Genomic DNA, 19,818 nt, shown 5'->3' on the forward strand with positions numbered 1-19,818 from the left:
TTTGTCTGGGAGTGATGTGAGTGAGGAAAGGGAGGATGAAGTGTTTGGAACAGCTTCAGCAGAGCAGGTTTAGATGCAATATTGGGAAGAAATCCTTCCCCATGAGGGTGAAGAGGCTCTGGCACAGTTGCCCAGAGAAGCTGAGGCTGCCCCATCCCTGGAGTGAGCAGGGTCAGGCTGGACAGCGCTTGGAGCCGGTGGAAGGTGTCCGTATCCATGGCATGGCTGGAAGCTGCGCCATCCCCAGGCTCCCACCACCCCAGTCTGTGATCACTATTTGTACTGAAATCTTCAAAACGGAAGCTTTAGGCTTAATATAGACAACTTTATATTTCTTCACGTGCCACACGTTTATTTTTAAGCCGCTTTTCAAACGCCGCTTTCCCCCCGTGTCGCGGCAGCCGCGTCTTTAGGCGGGCGCTGCCGGGCGCTCCTCCGGCCGCCGGGGGGCGCTGCGGGCGGGCCCGGCGCTGCCCCCGTTGCCACGGCCGGGCCGGGGCGGCCGCAGCGGCACCGCCACCGAAACGGGCACCGCCACCGAAACGGGCACCGCCACCGAAACGGGCACCGCAGCGACCGCGGGTACCGCCGAACAGCCTCAGCAACCCGTAAGGCCCGCGCTGCGTCCCGCCCGCAGCGGCGGGGAAGGGGCGGCCCCGGCGGGCGGGGGGGGCGCGGCCGCTGTGAGGGCGAGGGCCGGGCCCGCGGCCCGCCCGCCCGGCTTGGGGTGCGGGCGGCGGCCCCTCGCAGCCAAACCCGCTCTATCAAGCCTTGTCACCCTCCCAGGGCCGGGGGAAGCCGTTCAGAGGTAGCCGCAGGATGACGGGGTGCTTCCCCCGGGTAGAAATGCACTCGGAGCCCGGTGCCAAAGCCTAAAGCCACCCCCGGGGCGTTTTCTGGGTGTCGGTGCGAGGCAGGGAGAGGCGGCAGCGATTTCCCGGCTGTGGGATCGCTGGAAATTTCCTGGCCTCGGGCAGCCGGTGCTGCGGGCTGGTGGTGCTGGTGACGCCTGTGCACAGCAAGGACAACGAGCTGTGGTTGCTGTGCGGCTTAAATTCCCTTTCGTGCCAACAGGGCACACTGCCTTTCCTTAAAGAAGGGTGTACGCAGCCGTACAGGAGGTCTCTGCTCTGCTTCTGGGGTAAAAAACCTGGAAAACAGTGATTTTGTAACAAGGTCACGTTAAGGTGTGAGTTTTCCTTAAAGAAGGGTGTACGCAGCCGTACAGGAGGTCTCTGCTCTGGTTTTGGGGTAAAAAACGGAAAAACAGTGATTTTGTAACAAGGTCACGTTAAGGTGTGAGTTGTGCTAGAGGGAGGTCCTGCAAGGAGATGCTTTCTGATCGGGGGGGTGCAGTTTGCAGCTCGATAACTTCTCATTCTTGCCTCTTTCTCTTGGGGGAATCCAGGTACCCCGCGTCTTGGAATTTTGCAGACAATGCCTCTGCCTGCACGTTCAGCTGCCCTTCGTTCCCAGCTAAAGGCTGAGCTGCCTGCAATTGCCATGCCTTGCTGGCTGAGGAAAGCCCTGTGAACCCACAGGGTGATAAAGGGAAGGAAGCTATGCTTTGAGGAACTTTTCACCTGGAGCAGCATCCACAGCTGGTACCTGGGGGACAATGAGTACTCCAAATGGATTTCCGCAGCACTCAAGGGTGTGTCTTACTCGGAGCATGGAGGGTGGAGCAGTACAGGACCTGCAGGCAAAAAAAGCTGGAAAAGCAGCCAAAAAGGAGGCTGGGGGTGATGGGACACCTCCGAAAATAGGCACTCCCATAAGCGAGACCTTAAAGCTTCTGCCAGAAGAGCTCAAAGCTAATATGAAAATTAAATCGATCACTCCAAGGCCCCCTCGGAAGCCCCGGCTGGAACGTGCTGCATCCCTGGATGAAAAGAGCTGGAGGAAGTGGAGGCGATTTAGGACAAGCCAGGAAAGTCTGACCGATCCCAACGAGACGAGCTCCTCCAATGGTTCCCTGCAGGAAGCGTCCCCCAGCCCTCCCACCAGGGGCAGGGCCAGCCCCTGCAATCCCTGCTGCCCGCAGGATTCCTTGCACAGTTCACCAGACGCCTTGGAAGCCAGCCCCGGGGGGAAGAGCAGGGGAGGCGCCTCGGACCTGGGCAAACGAGCCTCCGAGATCTCCAGTGCCTTCGGGGGGCTCCTGCGGGGCAAGGGGGGCAAACCCCGGCTGTCCCAGATCATGCCGGCCCGGCCCCTGCCCCCCATGGAGCTCAACGTGGCCTCCCACTCGCTGAGGACAGCTAATAGGATCGACTCCGATTGTCTGGATTACCGACATCATTCTCAGCACAGGTTCGGGAGGGTGAGCAGCAGCCTCAGCGACTCCAGGCTGCAGGGCAATGGGACTCTCTATGACAGCTGCTCCACAGACTCCATGAAATCCACCTTCAGCGTGCTCACTCCCATCCGAGCCAAGGATGTGCGCAGCAGGTAGGGCTCCCCCAGGTTTCTCCTGCTTTTGGGGTGTCAGCAGGGAGGAATCCCACTGGGCAGGGATCTTCTGAGCTCCTGGTAAAGCACAAAAGCCATTCTGTGTTACTTAACCTGCTGTGAAGAGAGTTGGAAGGTGGAGATCAGTGCAAACACTCTGCATTTGCTCCTTTCAGCTAAGTGTTTTCATAAACACCAGTCTGGTTTGCTGTCAGTTTGCTTGTAGTATTAACATAATCTGGTTTGAGAATTAAGGAGAGAATTAAGGTGGCTGTGCATGCCAGCAGGTGGGAAAACTGTTTTTTAGAAAAATCTAAATGTACATTGGGCTTGAACCAAGATGATAAATTACAGAAAAAAATAGCACCAGATATTTTAAATTGAGATTGTCATGAAGCATTATCACAGTCCTGTGAGGTGCTGAGCAGAGGCTGCATTTGTTTGGTTTCTGGCAGGATCAAATTAGTGCTGGGAACTACTCCCAGTATCCCACAGGAGCTCCTCTGCAGGAGGGAAAAACCTAATCATTGATCCAAAGCGTGGGAGGCAGTAGTAGAGAGGAAACAATTCTGAGATAAATTAAAGTGTTACTAGCTGGTAAAAAAGCCCCGGAGATAGATTGTTACTTGTTTGCCATGAGGGTTTTCTTTCCCGTTGCTCCCTAAAGCAGCTGGAGCCAGCTTGGTTGCCCAGACATTATTCTCTCATCATTATTTGCAGAGCTTAAGCAAGATTAAAAATGCTTATTCAACCTGCAGTCCCTGTGCCAGCACTCCTAACCTCTGTAAGCATGTCCTTCAGAGAGGCACGTGCTGTGGGATGCATCTGTCCTTCCCAAAGGGGATATTTTGAGACCTCAGGCTCAATAAATTATTTTGTTGAAGCTGATTTGATGAGCTGAATTGAAGGTTGAGTTTTTGGTTAGAAGAAACCTGATGCCAGAACACTGGGAATGGTGGAGCTGGTTTTGTGTTTGAAGTAAACTGAGCTGCTTCAAGGTACTCAAATTTAATGGAATCACAGAATGGTTTGGGTGGAAGGGACCTCAAAGCTCATCTAGTGCCACTCCTGCCATGGCAGGGACACCTCCCACTGTCCCAGGGTGCTCCAAGCCCTGTCCAGCCTGGCCTTGGGCACTTCCAGGATCCAGGGGCAGCTGCAGCAGGTCTGGGCACCCTGAGGTTGTCAAACCAATTTGTTTGTTCTGTGTCTGGATGAGTTTAGTGGGGCTGAAGACTTTGGATGGCTTCAGCCTTCTCATCACAGCATCAGCCTCACCATCACCCTCATGTCCTGGCTTTGGAAGGAACTTCAGGCAAGCAGAACAATTTATAAGTATAAAATTCCTTCTTCTTAAATGTATATTCTTGATTACTTCAGGATTCAAACATTACACATCAACATCCCAGCTGCCATGCCCTTTCCTTAGGTGCTCTTTTTTGGGTCTTCTGTCCACAGGAGCTATTTGGAAGGCAGCCTTCTGGCAAGTGGTGCCTTAATGGGAGCAGAAGAACTCAGCAGATATTTCCCTAATCGGAATATGGGAATCTTTGTGGCCACCTGGAACATGCAGGGGCAGAAGGTGGGTGCACAGAGGTCTTCACAGGTCCTTGGGCAGCAAAGTTACCCCAGCTCTACTGAGAGAACTGGGGTGATGTTTTTCTGTTCAAGACTATGTTCCTTGTCAATCATCTTTGTCAAATTATGAGGTATTTTTCTAGTAAATCTTTGCATAACTAATACTGGTTTTCTTTTCTTCCCTTTTGTTTTAAATTTCTTGTGTAATAGGAACTTCCAGTGAATCTGGATGACTTCTTATTGCCAACAGATCCAGACTTTGCCCAGGACATGTATGTCATTGGGGTTCAAGAAGGCTGTCCAGACAGGTAGCAAAAACAATGTAATGAACCATCTTCTCTTATTGTTAACTAATAATTTTACTTTAAATTAGACTAGAAATAGTTCCAATGTATTCCTAATATTTTCAATAATCAACTCATTTAACAAGACTGAATTCTATTGCAATGAGCACCAGAGGAAATGGGATTTGTAGGAAAGTCACAGAGATCTGTAAATCATTAAATCCCAGAATGGTTTGGGTTGGAAGGGACATTAAAGCCCATCAGTGCCACCCCCTGCCATGGGCAGGGACACCTTCCACTGTCCCAGGGTGCTCCAAGCCCTGTCCAGCCTGGGCTTGGACACTCCCAGGGATGGAGCAGCTTCTCTGTGCACACAGAATCTCATCCTGATGGCAAAGCTCTGCTGACCTCTGTGGCTCCTCAGCAGCCACCCCTTAGCTGAGTGCAGGGAGGTTTGGTGCTGTGTGTGAGGGGGGCTGCCCTGTGAGCCCCAGGCTGCTGTGCCCTCTGGCTGCTGTGTGCTGTGCTGTGTGTGATGAGCTGTTCTCCCCTGCAGGAGGGAGTGGGAGATCCGCCTGCAGGAGACGCTGGGCCCCCACTACGTCCTGCTGCACTCTGCTGCTCACGGGGTGCTCTACATGTCTGTCTTCATCCGCAGGGACCTCATCTGGTTCTGCTCAGGTGTGTGGGAGCTGAAGGCACCGTGCCAGCCTCTGCCCTGCCCTTTTCTCCCTCTCCTAACCCCCCTGCTCGCTGGCAAAAGCGTTTCAGTGACAGCGTCTTCTTTTCCTCCTTCCAGAAGTGGAGTATGCCACGGTGACAACTCGAATCGTGTCTCAGATCAAAACCAAGGGAGCTCTGGGAATCAGCTTCACATTTTTTGGGACCTCCTTTCTCTTCATCACCTCCCACTTCACATGTGAGACATTTGCAATCTTGCTACGAGTGTCCTGGTTGAGGGAGGAGGGGAGGGAGCTGAACAGAGGTGAAGCCAAAGCTCAGGATTGCTGAGCTGAGAAGGATAAGGGAGGTTTGTTTGGTAACAAACTTACAAAAGAGCTGTGTTTGTGGAAACAGAAATTAACTCTGCACCATTGTGTCTCTTTTCCCACACTTTCTGCCATCATTATTCAGTGCAGACACTCCAAGAGTGTCACATTTTATATGTGGAAAATGTCTGATACCCTTTGGAAGCTCCTGGTATAACCAAAAATGATCATTGCATGAAAATGATTCACTGTTGGCAGTAATGGGATTTCTGTCTTGCAGCTGGGGACAGTAAAGTGAATGAGAGGAAGCTGGACTACAATAAAACCATTCAAGCCCTTACACTTCCCAAGAATGTTCCGGACACAAATCCATATAGATCCAGTTCCAGTAAGTGGGAAACCTGGGGGAGCCCAGGTCAACAGAGTCTGGGCATTGCCTCTCAGTCTGCACTGGGAAAGAGACAAGAAGAGTGATAATTTGAGAGTGTAAAAAGAAACTACAGCTCTTTTTGTCTGAGGATGGCTATTACTCCCATGATTTTTTTTCTTGAAATTGGGAATTTGAGAAAAAAATTGAAATGGGAGAGAGAAAATTCAAAAGGGAATTTTTACGTGATGTATTTTTTTAGCAAAATGATAATTTTGGTTTAATATTATTAATATTGCAGATGTGTTTCATTTTCCAAGTGTTTTCTGGAACAATTAGGAATTACTTTATTTCAAATTTAAGAGAATAAACCTTATGTCACTGCATGTACACGGGTCAGAGCATTGTTTGCCAAAGTCCATTATTGTTTTCTAATACTGTGCTGACAACTTGATACCTACATAGATAAGTAGGTCCTTTCACTAGGAAATTGAATATACTCTTTATCTGCAGTGTAACATTAGCTTTTTGTGTTCCCTCTGGTGTTAGGTCCTATAGATAGTTTGATCTCCTTTCAGCTTTTTCCATAGTTTTTAACATTTCTGTTCTGTTTTCTCCTGGGTTGTTAACTCCCATATTCAGTGGTGATCACAGGTAGAAAACATACTCAATATCACATCTCCAGGTAGTGAAAAGAAAGAATTTCTTCCTCAAACACATTCAGCAGCATCCCTTGAACACCTGTGCTGTGAATTTGCAGGTGATGTCACAACTCGGTTTGATGAAGTGTTCTGGTTTGGGGACTTCAACTTCCGGCTGAACAAGGATCGGGAGACGGTGGATTCCATCCTGAGCCAGAACCCGGACACAGACGTGTCCAAGCTGCTGGTGTATGACCAGCTGACCAGCGAGATGAGCCGGGGTGAGGGCCAGCTCTTCATCTCCCTGCTCTCCAGAAGCAAAGATACCTACACACAGGAGTGATGCCAGCCCAGTCCCCATTTCCTGGAGACCTTTCCTGCTTTCTTTGATTAAGTTCCCTAAAGAAGGGAGTCAGCAGCTGTCAAATGCAGTGGCAGTGTGTCAAGGGACTTGTTGCTGTAGCAGTTTGTTCTGTTTAATGTAACCTCCCAAGCCATTTGCTGCTGTTTCATCTGACTCCTCCATAAGCTGCACATCTCTCTGTCCCAGTGTCTGGGGGATTTAGATTTGAACAGCATTTACAAAGCAGCACGAGCTTTCAGTGGAAGTGCACAGACCAGTTCTTCTTTGTTTAATTGACCACTGACTAAACAGCCACTGGCTATTTTTTATCGTCTCCATGTCAGGACTGGAGCTTGCTCCCTTTCTGGAGCCCAAGCCCAGGTTTTTCTGGGATGTACATGGCTCTTGTTCTAGCCAGCATTAGTAGACACAGTTCTCAGGAAGTAGAAGTTTGTTCATGCCATTCCCCCCTTCCCTTACAGGGTCCATTTTCAAAGGATTCCAAGAGGCTGATATCCATTTCCGTCCTTCCTACAAGTTTGACATAGGAAAGGACAGCTATGACACCACCTCCAAGCAAAGGACTCCCTCCTACACGGTAAGGAATGATTTCAGGAGTCAAAGGAGATTCAGTTGTGCTGAGATTTGCTGCTTAAGGGCATGTGGGACTTGTGGAAGAAAGAACTGTAGATTCTGTGAGCACAGGGAGAGTTTGACCCAGGCTGTTAACCTTCTTTTCCCTGTCTTACATCCTGAGTGGGCTCTGCCCTGTGCTCAGAGCTGGCACAGAACTGTTGGGATCAGGCAATGAATGGATCCCAATCCAAGGACACATTAACTTCACCAAGTGGAGCATGATGACTGAATGGATTTGTCTCTTGTGAAGGAAGCAGTGCTGTTTCCAGGGTGGGTGATGTGCAGGGGAGTCACCCTCACTGTCCCCTCTCCCCTGCCTCCAGGACCGGGTCGTGTTCCGCAGCCGCTACAAGGACGACATCCAGGCTGTCAAATACTCCTCCTGTCCTGTCATCAAAACCTCAGACCACCGACCTGTGTTTGCCTTGTTTCGTGTGAAAGTCAGGCCTGGCAGAGACAAGTGAGTACCTCCTGCAGCTCCACAGGAGTGATTGCTCCAGTGACCCCGAGGATATTCTCCTGTGTCTATCCCTGCAGCCTGTTTGGGTTTCACCCTGTACATGCTGGTGGTCAGAGCAGTAAGAGCTTAAACCTTGCCTTGACAGCTGAAATCCCTGCTGCCAGGTCTCTTAATCCTTCTGAGGGGGATAAACAGAGCCCATTGGAATCGCATGTAAATCTGTGTTTTATCTGAGATGCAGCTCTTTGTTTTCCCTATCAGCATGGGCAGCTTTCCTCTTCTCTTCCTCTTTCCCTCCTTAGGATCAGTTCTGTTTTCCCTCGCCAGTGATGGCTGCAGTTCAGCACAGCTGGATTTAGTGGAGCATTTTGAGATCTTCCAAGTTCTTAATGTCCTACACAGGCTGTTGTATTAGTAGAACTCCTTAGGAAATTTGATTTGGAATTATTCTCTTTTTTGTGAGTAACATGGTCAAGGATTTCAAGACCTGAATATCTAAAAAAGGGATTTCTCAAAGTATTTGATCAGCAGTGCAATTACAATGGGAATTTTTGTTTCTGGGTATTAAATACCCATTAAATAGCAGTGTGTGATGGGCTGCTCAGGTTTCCTCTCTAAAAGAGACCCAGGTAAGAATTGTTGAGATGAACCACGCCAGTGAGTACACCAAGTCAGCAGTGACCTGGTATAGCTTTTCAAATGAGTGGGTTTTAATTCAGTCATTAAGAAAGTCCTCTATATATGAAAGCAGGTGAGTTCATGCTAAAATTTAAAGTAATTTCCTTTTTATAACCAGCATTTTAAAGTATTGTGAAAAACCTTAACTTGTTGCTGTGAAAGAACAACTCTTGTTTCTCCCACAGCAATTGCTGAATGCCTTAAGAAAGTAAAAATCAGATTTGTGGCGTGTGTTGTATGAAGTAGTAGGGGGATGCTGGGCAAACAGGAACCTATTTATGCCCTGACCTGCTGGCTTGTGTTCCTGTTGCAGCATCCCCCTGGCTGCAGGGCTGTTTGACAGAGATCTGTATTTAATCGGAATAAGGAGGCGGGCCACAAGGGAACTTCTGAGACGCCGGGAACAAAAGGACCAAAGATCCAGCAGCATATGTAGCATTTCTTGAGCTGAAAGCCCTGCAGCGCTTGTGGCAGAGGTGCCCCAAAAGAGGATTTCAAACCATGGTAAACTCTGCAGGGAATTGTCTGCATAAGCACCTCTGGCAATTGCTGTGGCTTGTGAAGAATGTCTTAAACCTCATCCTGGATTCATTTGCATGAGCTAATCCATGTAGCTCAAGTGCTTCTGCCTAAGAAAAGGAGTCAATTCTTTAAGACATCCATCCCAGCTGGTGTAATTGATTTATTTTTAACCAGACTATCTTAGGAAGCCACTGGGTGCAGACCCTTGGTTCCCCTCCACGCAGGGGCACAGCTGCTGGAACTGGCATCACCCAGAGCAGGGGACCTAAGAAAAGCCTGCAGAAAGGTGAATTCTTTGTTTGTCTCTTTGGTTTGGTCAGATTACCTTCCATCCAGTGTGGGGTTGGGTTTGCTCCTTCTCTGTAGCCAAGTGTTGGTATTCTGTACAAGGAGGAAGAGGGACCAGTTCATGGCAGTTGTGTGTGTGGATGGTGCTCCTGTGTTGGGCTCTTTGGGTCCTCTACAGCAAATTGTTGTGAATGTACTCCTGTACATTGAAGTGTAGAAACATTGCCTTTCAATAATCATTCTATAGGCCTTCTGTTACTAAGGGGGTAAATACCAAACTCTCAGGCCATATATTTATCTGCTGAGACTGCTTGAAGCAATCCCTTCCTGAACTCACTTGTCCTCCCCAGGGCTGATTGAGCACTACCTGCCTTCAGCAGGAGTTGGAATTTACCTGAGAACAGGTACTGTGTGATGCTTCACCAAAGTGATGCCAAGTGAGTGCACCAGGGAGGTTTGCAGAGCAACTGCAGCCACTCAGCTCCACACAGCTCCATTACCTCCAGTCACAATTCCTTTTGGTTTTACTTTTCCAGATCAGTAAACTGTGAATAACTTGCTATTTCTGAGGTAGTGTTGTCTTAAGGCTATATATACTACAAGGACCAGTATGGCACTGGTAAAATGTTAAGTACAGCTAATAATTAAGAACTCCTCATGGGCACAGATGGGATCATTAATCACCTTAGGACCTAAAACATCATGCAAACACCTTGGAGGAAGTGCTGCTGACTATGCAACCTGTCCAAGACAGGCTCCTGTTCTGCGGTACATTTATGGCACTGACCTGTCTGTAGCCATCAGGTATTTGGATTTCCTTTCTTTTCAAAGGAATAAAAATAAATTAATGCAATACTTTAAGTGAGAACCAGCTTTTATTGTTGTCAGAACCAGAATTCTTTGCGTGGTGTGTGTTTGGGTGACCTGGGCCTTGTCTTCAGCTGGAGGGGTGGGACAGATTTCTCTGTAATTGTTTGCATTGAACAGAGCATGCTCCACTGGCCAGCTCAGGAAAACCTTGGCAGGTGAATTTCAGAACTCTTACTACTTGCTCAGTTGTTCAGAGGTCTCTTTATTTCCTCACAAGCATACACAACAACTGAACAGGACTTCCACACTGTGGGCTCTACAGGAAGCAATGCAACATTTGAGTTGCACGAGGAAAGGATGGGGTAAAGCAGGTAACAGCAGCCTCACAGTGCTCTGCTCCCAGCTGCATTGCTCCTTACCATACACATCTAGCAGTGAAGAGCTGCAGTGCAGCTGTTTTGTATTTTAAACCCATTTATTAGGGGATTATAGAAGTCCAGTGTTTTATTTCTCTTTTGAGTCTCCATTTCTTTAGCATGTCACACATGTGGCATTTGGCTTTCTGTGGCAGGGTGTCAGTCAAGATTGTGTTTCTAAATGTTGTGATTTTGTTATCTTGACTTCCAGCTGAGCCACATCTCTGCTGTGAGACTGGTTGTGTCTTCTTTTTGCAAGGCCTTAAGTCCATCTGGATGACACTGAGGAAATGAGGCACGAGTTTTGGGTACAGCAGCAGCAACTCCTTTAATAACTGTTTGTAAAGCAACTCTGGAGGAAAAGAATTTTATTCTTTAGCACAGTTCATGTCCAAGTGAAAAACCTAAAAAATAGGATCAATCTCATTCTCAAGTAAGTGTCCATTATGTACAGTACCTCTGCAGAGGAACTCCACAGAAAATTGGTTCTGTCATGGGGCTGCTTTCCTTGGAACTCTAGCAAGATGATGAACTCTCAGGAGGGTGATTCCTTGTCAGATGGTGAATTACACTGATGAAATGGATCCATGGTTTGTAACAAAATCTGGATTGCAGGAAACTTTTTGCCTAACTTCACAGGGACAGTAACTATTATTTTCCTAATTCAGTTTGACCAAGTCTTAGTTCACCTTGGTAACAGTTACAAATATTCTCTGAATTCAGACATGAAAGCCAAGCTGTTGAAGGTGCCACACATTCCTCAGGAAGGGCACAGTGGGGCCTCATGTGACAGCCCCACTTCCACTGCTGGGGTGATGAAGAGGCAGTGACTCACTGCTCAGAGATGTGCTTTCACTGTAGTGATGAACATTTTGGCTTGCTCTGTTCTCCCCAAAGCCAAGAGAAGGGTGTCAACACCCATCTTCTCTTGTAACCTCCTCAGAGGGCCAAACTCCTCCAGAGCCAGCTCCTTACACGAGCTCTTCACAGTCCAGTGTTCCACAGCAGCTTTGCCCAGCTCCATGGTTGCACAGAATGCCTGGGAGCTTTGAGGGGAGAGAGGGTGATACAGCAATATGAGAATCAAAAAAAAAACCATTAAAAAAGAAGGGATTTGAGGCGGGCAGGAGGCGCTGCTCTATCGGAAGAGGCGGTAGAGCCGCGGGAGCCGCCCGTCCTTGCTGGAAAGGGCAGCCTGGATGTGCTCGTAGCTGGGCAGGTCTGTCAGGTCACCCAGGGCAGCCACTGCTGGCTTCTTGTGCAGCATCTTAGTCACCACCCTCTTGATATCACTGGGTTTCACCTGACCTGCAGGCAGAAGAAAGGCAGAGCTGTGATACACCTCCATTGTGAACAGCACAAAGCAGCTTTGGGCCCATGCTCAGAAAACCAGCTCCATGTCTTCTCCACCATGATTCTTGTTTCCTCTTCCTTCTGACTAAAATAAGCCCTGTGTTGTTAATTGTAAAAGTAATTAAGCTCAGTTTAAAATGTATTTCTCTAATATTTATGCCCTCAGACTTTCAGAGGTAGTTCATCAGTGCTACAAGAATATTTTAACCGTACCTACAGTTCCCTCAAGGCAAGGCAAAGCATTGTCTACTCACTGATGAGGTCACAGAGCTCATGAGGTAGCTTCCTTGTGTTTGTTGCCAAAACCTGCCTCCCCACATCTTCAAAGATCACTGGCCGAGACTCCAGGTTCATCATGAGCATGGACTTGAGCTGTGTCTTTGCTCTCTCAAGTTCTACCTGTGAATGAGCAGGAAACAAAAAAAAAATTCTGGTTGCTGCTCTGCAGTACAAGGTAACATGGAAGAGTTCTGCAGACACCTCTCTCTTTGTGGATGCATTGCCAATGTTGCTGTATTCTTTTACAGGAATATATAACAAAATTACTTATAAAAATCCATTCTAGCACAGTCAATGCAGTGCATTCACAGAACACCACAAAGGTTTGTGTTGGAAGGGACCTTAAAGCCCATCCAGTGCCACCCCCTGCCATGGGCAGGGACACCTTCCACTGTCCCAGGGTGCTCCAAGCCCTGTCCAGCCTGGCCTTGGACATTCCAGGGATTATTTCAGCTCAAAGACCATCTGCAAACTCAAATGTGCTGCTGACCTCTCCCACTGCTCCTGCCATGAGGATGAATTCCCTGGTGATGATTTCCACCATCTCCCGAACCTGGGGACAACAGATGATGGAAAGAAGATCAGAACAATGCTTCCTGTGCCCACAGCACTCTGGAACTGATGTGGTTACTGTTTAAGGACTCTGCACCTGTTTTGGATCTGCACTGGCATGGATACACAGCAGACCTGTGTCCTCATAGCTGTGGTGGTAAGAGGTGGCATTGTACATCCAGTGGTGCCTGTGAGTATACAAAGAGTAATTTAAAATCTAAACTCCAGAATTTACAATGTAAAAATTAAACATGGACAGTGGGCACCCTCCTAGTGCATTCTCAGGATTCTCAGCAGTGCAGTGAGAATTGTCAATCCCTGCTTCTGACAGTTTATGCATGTGGCATCTACTCCCTTCTCTCCACTTGAATCCTTGACAATACAGAGCCAATCCTGTTAATATTCCCTGATTAAAGCATGGACAGGGCTAGCAGAAGAAAACACTACTCCTGGTCACTTCTGCCCTTTACTTTCCCCCCCTCAAAATGCCAACTGACACACCAGTCCCACGTTCCAAGCAGACTAAACTGATGTAAAACCTGGTGGGGTTTCCCTTTTCCCATGTAAACCTGCTACAGGATTGTTTCTGGCAGCCCTTAAACAGCAAGACAAACCCACCTGTTGAGCACGTTGAGGTACAGCCGGGTGAACATGCCCTTGCCAGGCCCTCCAGCTGAGAAAGAGCCACCACCTCCCATCATCATGTTCAGCACCGCAAAAGGAATGAAATCGTCCTCCTGGAGTGCAACAACAAACTCAGGTAAGGGCAGAGCTCTCGAGGGTCTGGGGTGAGTAAAGGGGAGGGAAAAAACACAGCACAAGAACAGTGTGGAGGTGAAGCCTTCAGCCAAGTGTTGTGGAAAATGCTGCTTGTTTTTATGTGCAGCAGCAAAAATGTCAGTGTTTGTGGAATGAGTCAGTGTTCCTGGGATTCTCCAAGTATAGGGCACACAAAAAAGGATTTTAGGTTAATACTTACTAAAAATGAGCAGCTTTCTAACCCAATCATGATGTGGGTGAGCTCTGGGATGGGAGTAGGGCCCAGACTCACATCTGACATGTCTTTTTCAACCTGTGGGAAGGGCAGACAGATCATTAACACCGATTTTCACAGCTGTTGTACCCAGTTTGACACATTCCCAATAACCACCAAGCCACCCAATTTACAGCTACCATGGCCAGCTTGGGCTCATACCCATGAAATACAACTTGAGAAAAGCAAAAGCCTGTAGGGAAAGCAGCAAATCCCAGCAAGCTGCTGGCTGCCAGCACGTACCTTGACGATGCCTCCGGTGTACTGAGCCACAGACCTGTCCACAGCCCTGGCCTGCCCCGAGCCCCACACGGGCTCCACGCCCAGCAGGTATTTCCTGGCACACTCCACCAGGTGCTCGTGCTCAATGCCCACCCCAGCCAGCACCATCCTGTCTGGGGTGTAGTAGCTGCTCAGGTAGGAGTGCAGCACGTCCCGGGTGATTTTGTCCGTGTTCTCCACGGGGCAGAACCTGTTCAGTCCCACTGTGTTGTCTCTGAAGGCTGCCTAAAAGGGAACAGGCACATTAAAGTCACAAACATCACTTCATTTTTCCCTAAACCCCCCTCTAAACCTCTTTTTGGTTTGGAATTAAGCCCACATCTGAAAGAGGAAAAGTTGAGCATATTTAACTAATGTAAGTGCAACTCAGTAATGTTTTGTCACCCACATCAACAAAGGGAAGTTACAAATAAGGTTTTTTTTTTTGTTAGGGTTAGAATCTTCCAGCATATTTAACTAATGTAAGTGCAACTCAGTAATGTTTTGTCACCCACACCAACAAAGGGAAGTTACAAATAAGTTGTTTTTTTTTAGTTTGGGTTAGAATTTTCCACATGTGGAGAAAGCTGGATTTCAAAGTGAAGGGACAGCCAAATTCTCCCATCACAGAAACTGAATAACAGAAAATCTGGTTTTAGAACAGTCTAAAATAAACCCTGAGGCTGCCAAAACGAGGAAGAGAACGCAGAAGTCCCAGGGTGTTACCGCATGGATCATTTCTGTCAGGAGAGGCTCTGGGTCAGGCCTCATGTTCAGATCCTCCAGCTCAAACCTGATGGCCATTCGGGTCATCTCCATTTCCTCATCTGCAACGAGACAAAGCAAGGGATGGCAACCCCTACAGAAAACCCCAGCTGCTGCAAGGTCACCTCTGAGGGAACTCTGAGCTCTTAGGAGCAAGCCGTGTGGTGGAAATGGGTTTTTTTTTTTTTGAGGCAGAGGATTGTGCTGCCAGACCTGATAACCTGGGCTGCAGGGTTACATCAGCCAGCAAGTTGACCACGGTGTCCAGGCCTCTGGCATCAGCAGACACTGCATACATGATGGTGTCCCTGCAACACAAAACACAGGTTCTGCACTGGGAACTCACTTCTGGGCTCACTCAGTGTCCTCTCAGTATCAGGGGATCACAGTGAAGCTATTCTAACCATTAAATACTTCTGAAATTAAATAGATCTGAGTTTTTATAATCCTTTCAGGCTCACTTTTGTAGCTTCCCAGCAGCCCAAACAAGTGGATTTTCTGCTGCCTGGGAACAAAAAGGAGCTTTTCCTGCCCCACAGCAGGAAAAGAGATTCAAAGTGCTGTCAGTGCTGCAGCACCCAGTAAGAGCAGAAGCAGCACCCACCTCGATGCCTGGCAGTCACAGATGCCTCCATGCTTCTCTAAGGTGAGGAGAATTTCATCTTTGCTGCCAAACTGAGCTGTGGACTAAGGAAGAAAATACCAATGTTATTAATTAGTAAAGCAATAACTGTTTATAACCCTTCAGTGTAACCCAGAGCATCTTTCACATTCTTTCAGTCCAATCACTACATGCCACCCTCGGAGGTGAAACCACAAAGACTTTTAAAATTTAATTACAGTCATGCTAATTAATAATCAATTAAGATTCTGTGACTCCATCGATGCACTGCTGTTTAACAGCTGAGGGGCAGAGCCCTGCGGGTCAGGCCCTCCTTGGCTGCTCTGTGCAGAGCTGGGGGCCCCAGGGCAGTACTCACAGAGAACGCCAGCTTCTCCAAGAAGTGCGAGATGCCACTGAGGTGCTTCGCTTCGTGTCGCGATCCCGAATTCACCAGAACTGGTGCAAAGGAGACAATAAACCAGCGTGACTTTTACACCCGCGGGCCTCGCTAGCACAGCCCGGGCTCGGGGGGACACGAAGCCTGCCCGGTACCCGGTGCCCGGTGCCCAGTGCCCGGTACTCACTGCCCACGGTGCAGAACTGCCCGAACTTGTTCTGGGAGGCGACGCGGAGCCCGTTCTCCAGCACCGTCACCCGCGTCTCGAAGCGCTCGCGGCTCTCGGCCGCCGCGAACACGGCCTTGGGCACGCCGGGCAGCGGGCAGGTCAGCGACACGCTGGGGTAGGCGCCGCCGCCGCTGTAGCTCCGGCCGGCCGCCAGCCCGCACCTGAGGGACACCGGGCACAGCGTCACGGGCCGCGGGCGCGCCCCTCCGCCGAGGCCGGCACCGAGCGCTGATCCCCCCCGACAGAGCGGGTCCCCGCGCTGTTCCCAGAGGCACCGTGCCCTCCCCGCGCCGTGCCGGGCCCCGCTCACCGCCGGGCCGGGCCGCAGGCTCCGCGCCTCAGCCACGCCATGGCCGCCGCCATCTTGCCGCCACCGGGAGCGCGCGGTCAGGGGGCGGGGCCGCGCCTCAGGGCGGCTCCGCGATTGGGCGCGGCGGCGGAGAGCGCGCGCTCATTGGTCCGCTGCGAGCGGGAGGCCCCGCCCCGCGCCGCCCTCAGGCGGCCATGGCGGCGCCGGCGCTGCAGCCGCTGCCGGGGGCTCCGGCCGAGCCCAACCCCTTCTCCTTCCGCGAGTTCGTCCGCTCCAAGTGCCGCGGCGGGGACGCGCAGGTAAGGCCGTGCGCGGCAGCGCGGCCGGGAGCCGTCCCGTCACCACGCCGCCCTCAGCCCGCTGTCCCCTCCGCAGGCCGGGCCCGCGGTGCCGCCGCTGCCCGCGGTGCCCGCGGGGTCGGGGGACGAGCAGGAGGATGAGGATGAGGAATGGAGCGACAGCTACCAGCCGCTGGCCGTGGAGCAGGCGCACCTGGGCAGCGCCGGAGCCGCGGCGGGGCCGGGCCGGGCCCCGAGCTACGAGCAGGTGAGCGCTGCCCGCCCGCCGGCCGGGCCGGGCCGGGGCACGGGAGAACGGCTCTGGAACATTTCAGCACAGGCAGGTCCGGTTCTGCTGGGCAGCGCCGGAGCCGCGGCGGGGCCGGGCCGGGCCCCGAGCTACGAGCAGGTGAGCGCTGCCCGCCGGCCGGGCCGGGGCACGGGAGAACGGCTCTGGAAATGGGCATTTCAGCACAGGCAGGTCCGGTTCTCTCTCTGCGCTGCTGAGACATGACCCGGGTGACTTCCTCGTGCCCCGCCCCTGAGGTCATGCTCATTTAGAACTGGCGGCGTTAATTAGTGCCGTTCGCGCTGGTGCCTCAGTGGCACAGTGCTGTGCCCCGCAGTGGTTTCCAGATGGGTGAGCTGAGGTAAAATTAGGCTTGAATGTATTAGAAAGCACAAGGATTGCCAGTGCTAAAGTTAATATTCTGTCATTGATATTGGATTGTTGGCATTGTGAAAATGCACCTCAGTGCTAATAACAATTTTTTATTTATTTTTTTTAGCTAAAAGAAGAGAATGCTGTCTTGAGAAGCAAGATCAATAAGCTTCAGATTCTGGCTGAAACTCAAGCAGACAAGTGAGTGAGAAGAATTAATTTTCCTTGTAACACAAAACCATGAGTTCCTTGATCCTTTCCCAGAATTTCCCTCCTAAAGTATTTAATGTGTGCTTTGCTGTGTGTTATCTCTTATTTTTTTAAGGATGAGGAAGCTTGAGAAGAAGCTTGAGGAAAACAAAATCAAAGAAGAGAAGGAAGCACAGGATTTGGAAGCAATGGTGCAGCATGTGGAGCAGAACCTGCAGCTGATGACTGTAAGTGCTGGCTTTAGGCTGAGAGCAGATGTCAGCAAGGAATTCTCCCCTGTGAGGGTCTGCAGATCCCAGAAAGGAGCAGTGAGGAGGGAAGGAGGGAGCTGTTCTACCTCCTAAAACATTCAGAACATGCTGGGGGTGTAACACAAACCTTATCCCTCCAGGTTCTGTGCTGGAATCACTCATTCCCAAGTGGCTCAAGCTGCCTGGGTTACTATAATTTCAATTGAATTATTATTATTAGTAGTAGTAGTATTATAATACTATTTTCAGTGATCATTTTGATAATTACCATTCTTATAGAACAATTTTTTATTATATATACCAATATGGAATATTAGTAAATATAATAATATATAATGGTATTGTTTTACAATAAATCGATTTATTATTATTTATTTTTCCAATAATCTCTGTTCTGTTGCAGAAAAGGGCTGCCAAGGCTGAGAACAGTGCTGCCAAACTGAGGCAGGAGAATGCCCAGCTGCAGGTACACAGCAGCACTGCTGGGGCTGCAGGGACACATCTCAGAGCTGGAATGCAAGGGTTTTGCAGGCTCTGAGGAAAATGCTGGCTGTGTTTTTAGCTTCACTGAAGTCCTGGGAGGGCCTGGAGGGTGCCACATTTCAGTGGTGAGCAGCAATGGCCACAAACTGAAATGAGGAAGAATTTCTTTCCATGGAGGGTGGCAGAGCCTGCAGCAAACTGCCCAGGGAATTCAGGGAGTCCCTCTCTGGAGACAGCTGGAATTGTTCCTGGCAGGTGACACTGCCTTGGCAGGACTGGACTGGATGCATCCAGAGGTCTTTCCAACCCTGCTGATTGTGTTTGTGGGCAGACGCTCCCTGCTGTCTGGGAGCTTCTGGGCTCCTTACGATTTATTACATCATTTATTGTATTATTTATTGTGTACTTTTATCAGTTAATGATTACATTCCACGCCCATAAACTGCAGTGGGAATGCACGATTAGCCGCAGAGCATCCGCTGCCCTCCGGGGGCTGTTTCTCACGGCCTTTTTTGCAGGCCGAGCTGCGGAGCTGCCGGCGGGAGCGGGAGGAGCTGCGGGCGGGCCGGGCGGGGCTGGCGGCGGCGCGGCGGAACGCGGAGGCGGCGCGGCAGCAGCTGCTGCGGGTCACGGCCAGCTCCCGAGCGTCCGTCAGGTCAGCAGCGCCGGGACAGCGCTCCCGGCCGCGGGGCTCGCACACAAACATCCCCCGGGGGGGGGTTTGGGGTTAAAATTCAGGGGTTTGTGCCGTGCGACAGAGGGGATGCTCCGTGTTCTCACCCTCTGTGTTTTCCTCCAGGTGTAAAAATGAGTGGGAGTGTCTGAGTTTCCTGATAAATGATAAAGTGCTGCTTGATAAGTCACAGAATGTGGGGAAACTGCCCCAAAATGCGCGGCTGGCTGTCCCCACATGTAACGCTGCATCTCTCCCCCTGCAGGCAGCTGCTGTCTGGGGCAGAATCCCTGCAGCTCGTGGCCGATCTCCTGAACTCCATAGACAGAATCTCCGAGGTGGCAGAGCAGGAGCAGTGAGCGCCTCACGCAGCACGCAGGACTTTGTTTTCATACGGAAACCATTACTAAAAAGTGAATTTTTCATACTTGGCCTCATTCTGACGCGTCAAACTGCACACCTGGCTCTCCATCCCTGAGCCGGCAGCGCCGCTCCCGCGGGGCCGGGAGCGCGGCCCCTCCTCCGGGACACCGGCGGGCGGAGCGCCGCGGGCTCGGCTGCGGCTCCCGCTGCCGCTCGGTGCTCGGCCGGGGACGGGGAAGGCCCGTGGGGCGGTGGCGGTTCCCGGTGCCACTGCAGGCGGGGTCCCGGTGTCCCGGTGCCACTGCAGGCCATGTCCTGGTGTCATTGAAGTCTGTATCCCACTGTCCCAGTGCCATTGAAAGCCATGCCCCAATGTCCCCGTGCCATTAAAGGCCGTGTCCCCATGTCCTGGTGCCACTGAACGCTGATGTCCCGGTATCCCGGTGTCACTGCAGGCCCTGTCCCCGTGTCCCGGTGCCACTGTAGGCCGTGTCGCGGTGTCCCGGTACCGCTGCAGGCCGTGTCCGGTGTCCCCGTGTCACTGCAGGCCGTGTCGCGGTGTCCTGGTGCCATTGAAGGCCGTGTCCGGTGTCCCCGTGTCACTGCAGGCCGTGTCCGTGTCCCTGTCCCGGGCCCAGCCCGGGCCGCTCTCT

At 50.8% G+C, this 19,818-nt stretch overlaps 3 protein-coding genes across 8 annotated transcripts; 2 read left to right on the plus strand and 1 right to left on the minus strand.

Moving 5' to 3' along the window:
- Nucleotides 1-469: 469 nt before the first annotated feature.
- Nucleotides 470-10,098, plus strand: INPP5E (inositol polyphosphate-5-phosphatase E). Of its 3 annotated transcripts, none has more exons than XM_039730795.1 (11): nucleotides 470-608; nucleotides 1,409-2,451; nucleotides 3,910-4,033; nucleotides 4,240-4,337; nucleotides 4,870-4,994; nucleotides 5,113-5,232; nucleotides 5,583-5,690; nucleotides 6,430-6,591; nucleotides 7,136-7,251; nucleotides 7,613-7,749; nucleotides 8,741-10,098. In XM_039730795.1, the coding sequence occupies exons 2-11, from the start codon at nucleotides 1,619-1,621 to the stop codon at nucleotides 8,871-8,873; spliced, it is 1,956 nt and encodes a 651-aa protein (XP_039586729.1). In that variant the 5' UTR covers nucleotides 470-608; nucleotides 1,409-1,618; the 3' UTR covers nucleotides 8,874-10,098. The 3 variants fall into 3 exon arrangements, with proteins under 3 accessions (XP_039586729.1, XP_039586731.1, XP_039586730.1); XM_039730797.1 differs by having other exon boundaries at nucleotides 4,240-4,301; XM_039730796.1 differs by lacking the exon at nucleotides 470-608 and adding an exon at nucleotides 791-808.
- A 191-nt stretch (nucleotides 10,099-10,289) lies between these two features.
- On the minus strand, nucleotides 10,290-16,299 carry PMPCA (peptidase, mitochondrial processing subunit alpha). Of its 2 annotated transcripts, XR_005630011.1 has the most exons (14): nucleotides 16,247-16,299; nucleotides 15,895-16,097; nucleotides 15,687-15,766; nucleotides 15,311-15,393; nucleotides 14,920-15,014; nucleotides 14,668-14,768; nucleotides 13,924-14,187; nucleotides 13,627-13,719; nucleotides 13,266-13,384; nucleotides 12,745-12,835; nucleotides 12,586-12,648; nucleotides 12,071-12,215; nucleotides 10,921-11,771; nucleotides 10,290-10,815 (listed from the first exon to the last, which is right to left on the minus strand). XR_005630011.1 is itself a non-coding variant. In XM_039730804.1 (13 exons), the coding sequence occupies exons 1-13, from the start codon at nucleotides 16,297-16,299 to the stop codon at nucleotides 11,602-11,604; spliced, it is 1,560 nt and encodes a 519-aa protein (XP_039586738.1). In that variant the 3' UTR covers nucleotides 10,290-11,601. The 2 variants fall into 2 exon arrangements, 1 of the variants encoding a protein (XP_039586738.1); XM_039730804.1 differs by having other exon boundaries at nucleotides 10,290-11,771.
- On the plus strand, nucleotides 16,261-19,797 carry ENTR1 (endosome associated trafficking regulator 1). Of its 3 annotated transcripts, none has more exons than XM_039730805.1 (7): nucleotides 16,261-16,545; nucleotides 16,603-16,792; nucleotides 17,313-17,386; nucleotides 17,511-17,622; nucleotides 18,050-18,112; nucleotides 18,648-18,784; nucleotides 19,068-19,229. In XM_039730805.1, exons 1-7 carry the CDS (start codon nucleotides 16,286-16,288, stop codon nucleotides 19,159-19,161), a joined length of 930 nt encoding a protein of 309 aa, XP_039586739.1. In that variant the 5' UTR covers nucleotides 16,261-16,285; the 3' UTR covers nucleotides 19,162-19,229. The 3 variants fall into 3 exon arrangements, with proteins under 3 accessions (XP_039586739.1, XP_039586740.1, XP_039586741.1); XM_039730807.1 differs by having other exon boundaries at nucleotides 16,399-16,545; nucleotides 16,622-16,792; XM_039730806.1 differs by lacking the exon at nucleotides 18,648-18,784 and having other exon boundaries at nucleotides 19,068-19,797.
- Nucleotides 19,798-19,818: the final 21 nt, after the last annotated feature.

This window comes from Passer montanus, unplaced genomic scaffold (genome assembly GCF_014805655.1).
Source record: "Passer montanus isolate IOZ18808 unplaced genomic scaffold, ASM1480565v1 scaffold73, whole genome shotgun sequence".
In the NCBI taxonomy this organism is placed as follows: domain Eukaryota; kingdom Metazoa; phylum Chordata; class Aves; order Passeriformes; family Passeridae; genus Passer; species Passer montanus.

What these genes read in the sequence shown, in the direction of transcription:
- PMPCA (XM_039730804.1), bottom strand. Translation starts at nt 16,299, where the DNA reads ATGGCGGCGGCCATGGCGTGGCTGAGGCGCGGAGCCTGCGGCCCGGCC. An exon ending in GCAGTTCTGCACCGTGGGCA is followed by an intron (nt 15,767 to 15,894) that starts GTGAGTACCGGG and finishes CCTTTGCACCAG; the next exon opens with TTCTGGTGAATTCGGGATCG. An exon ending in TGGCAGGAGCAGTGGGAGAG is followed by an intron (nt 12,216 to 12,585) that starts GTCAGCAGCACA and finishes GCTCATTCACAG; the next exon opens with GTAGAACTTGAGAGAGCAAA.
- ENTR1 (XM_039730805.1), top strand. Translation starts at nt 16,286, where the DNA reads ATGGCCGCCGCCATCTTGCCGCCACCGGGAGCGCGCGGTCAGGGGGCG. An exon ending in GCCGCGGCGGGGACGCGCAG is followed by an intron (nt 16,546 to 16,602) that starts GTAAGGCCGTGC and finishes CGCCGCCCTCAG; the next exon opens with CCCGCTGTCCCCTCCGCAGG. An exon ending in GCTGAAACTCAAGCAGACAA is followed by an intron (nt 17,387 to 17,510) that starts GTGAGTGAGAAG and finishes TATTTTTTTAAG; the next exon opens with GATGAGGAAGCTTGAGAAGA.
- INPP5E (XM_039730795.1), top strand. Translation starts at nt 1,619, where the DNA reads ATGAGTACTCCAAATGGATTTCCGCAGCACTCAAGGGTGTGTCTTACT. An exon ending in GCCAAGGATGTGCGCAGCAG is followed by an intron (nt 2,452 to 3,909) that starts GTAGGGCTCCCC and finishes TTCTGTCCACAG; the next exon opens with GAGCTATTTGGAAGGCAGCC. An exon ending in CCTCATCTGGTTCTGCTCAG is followed by an intron (nt 4,995 to 5,112) that starts GTGTGTGGGAGC and finishes TCCTCCTTCCAG; the next exon opens with AAGTGGAGTATGCCACGGTG.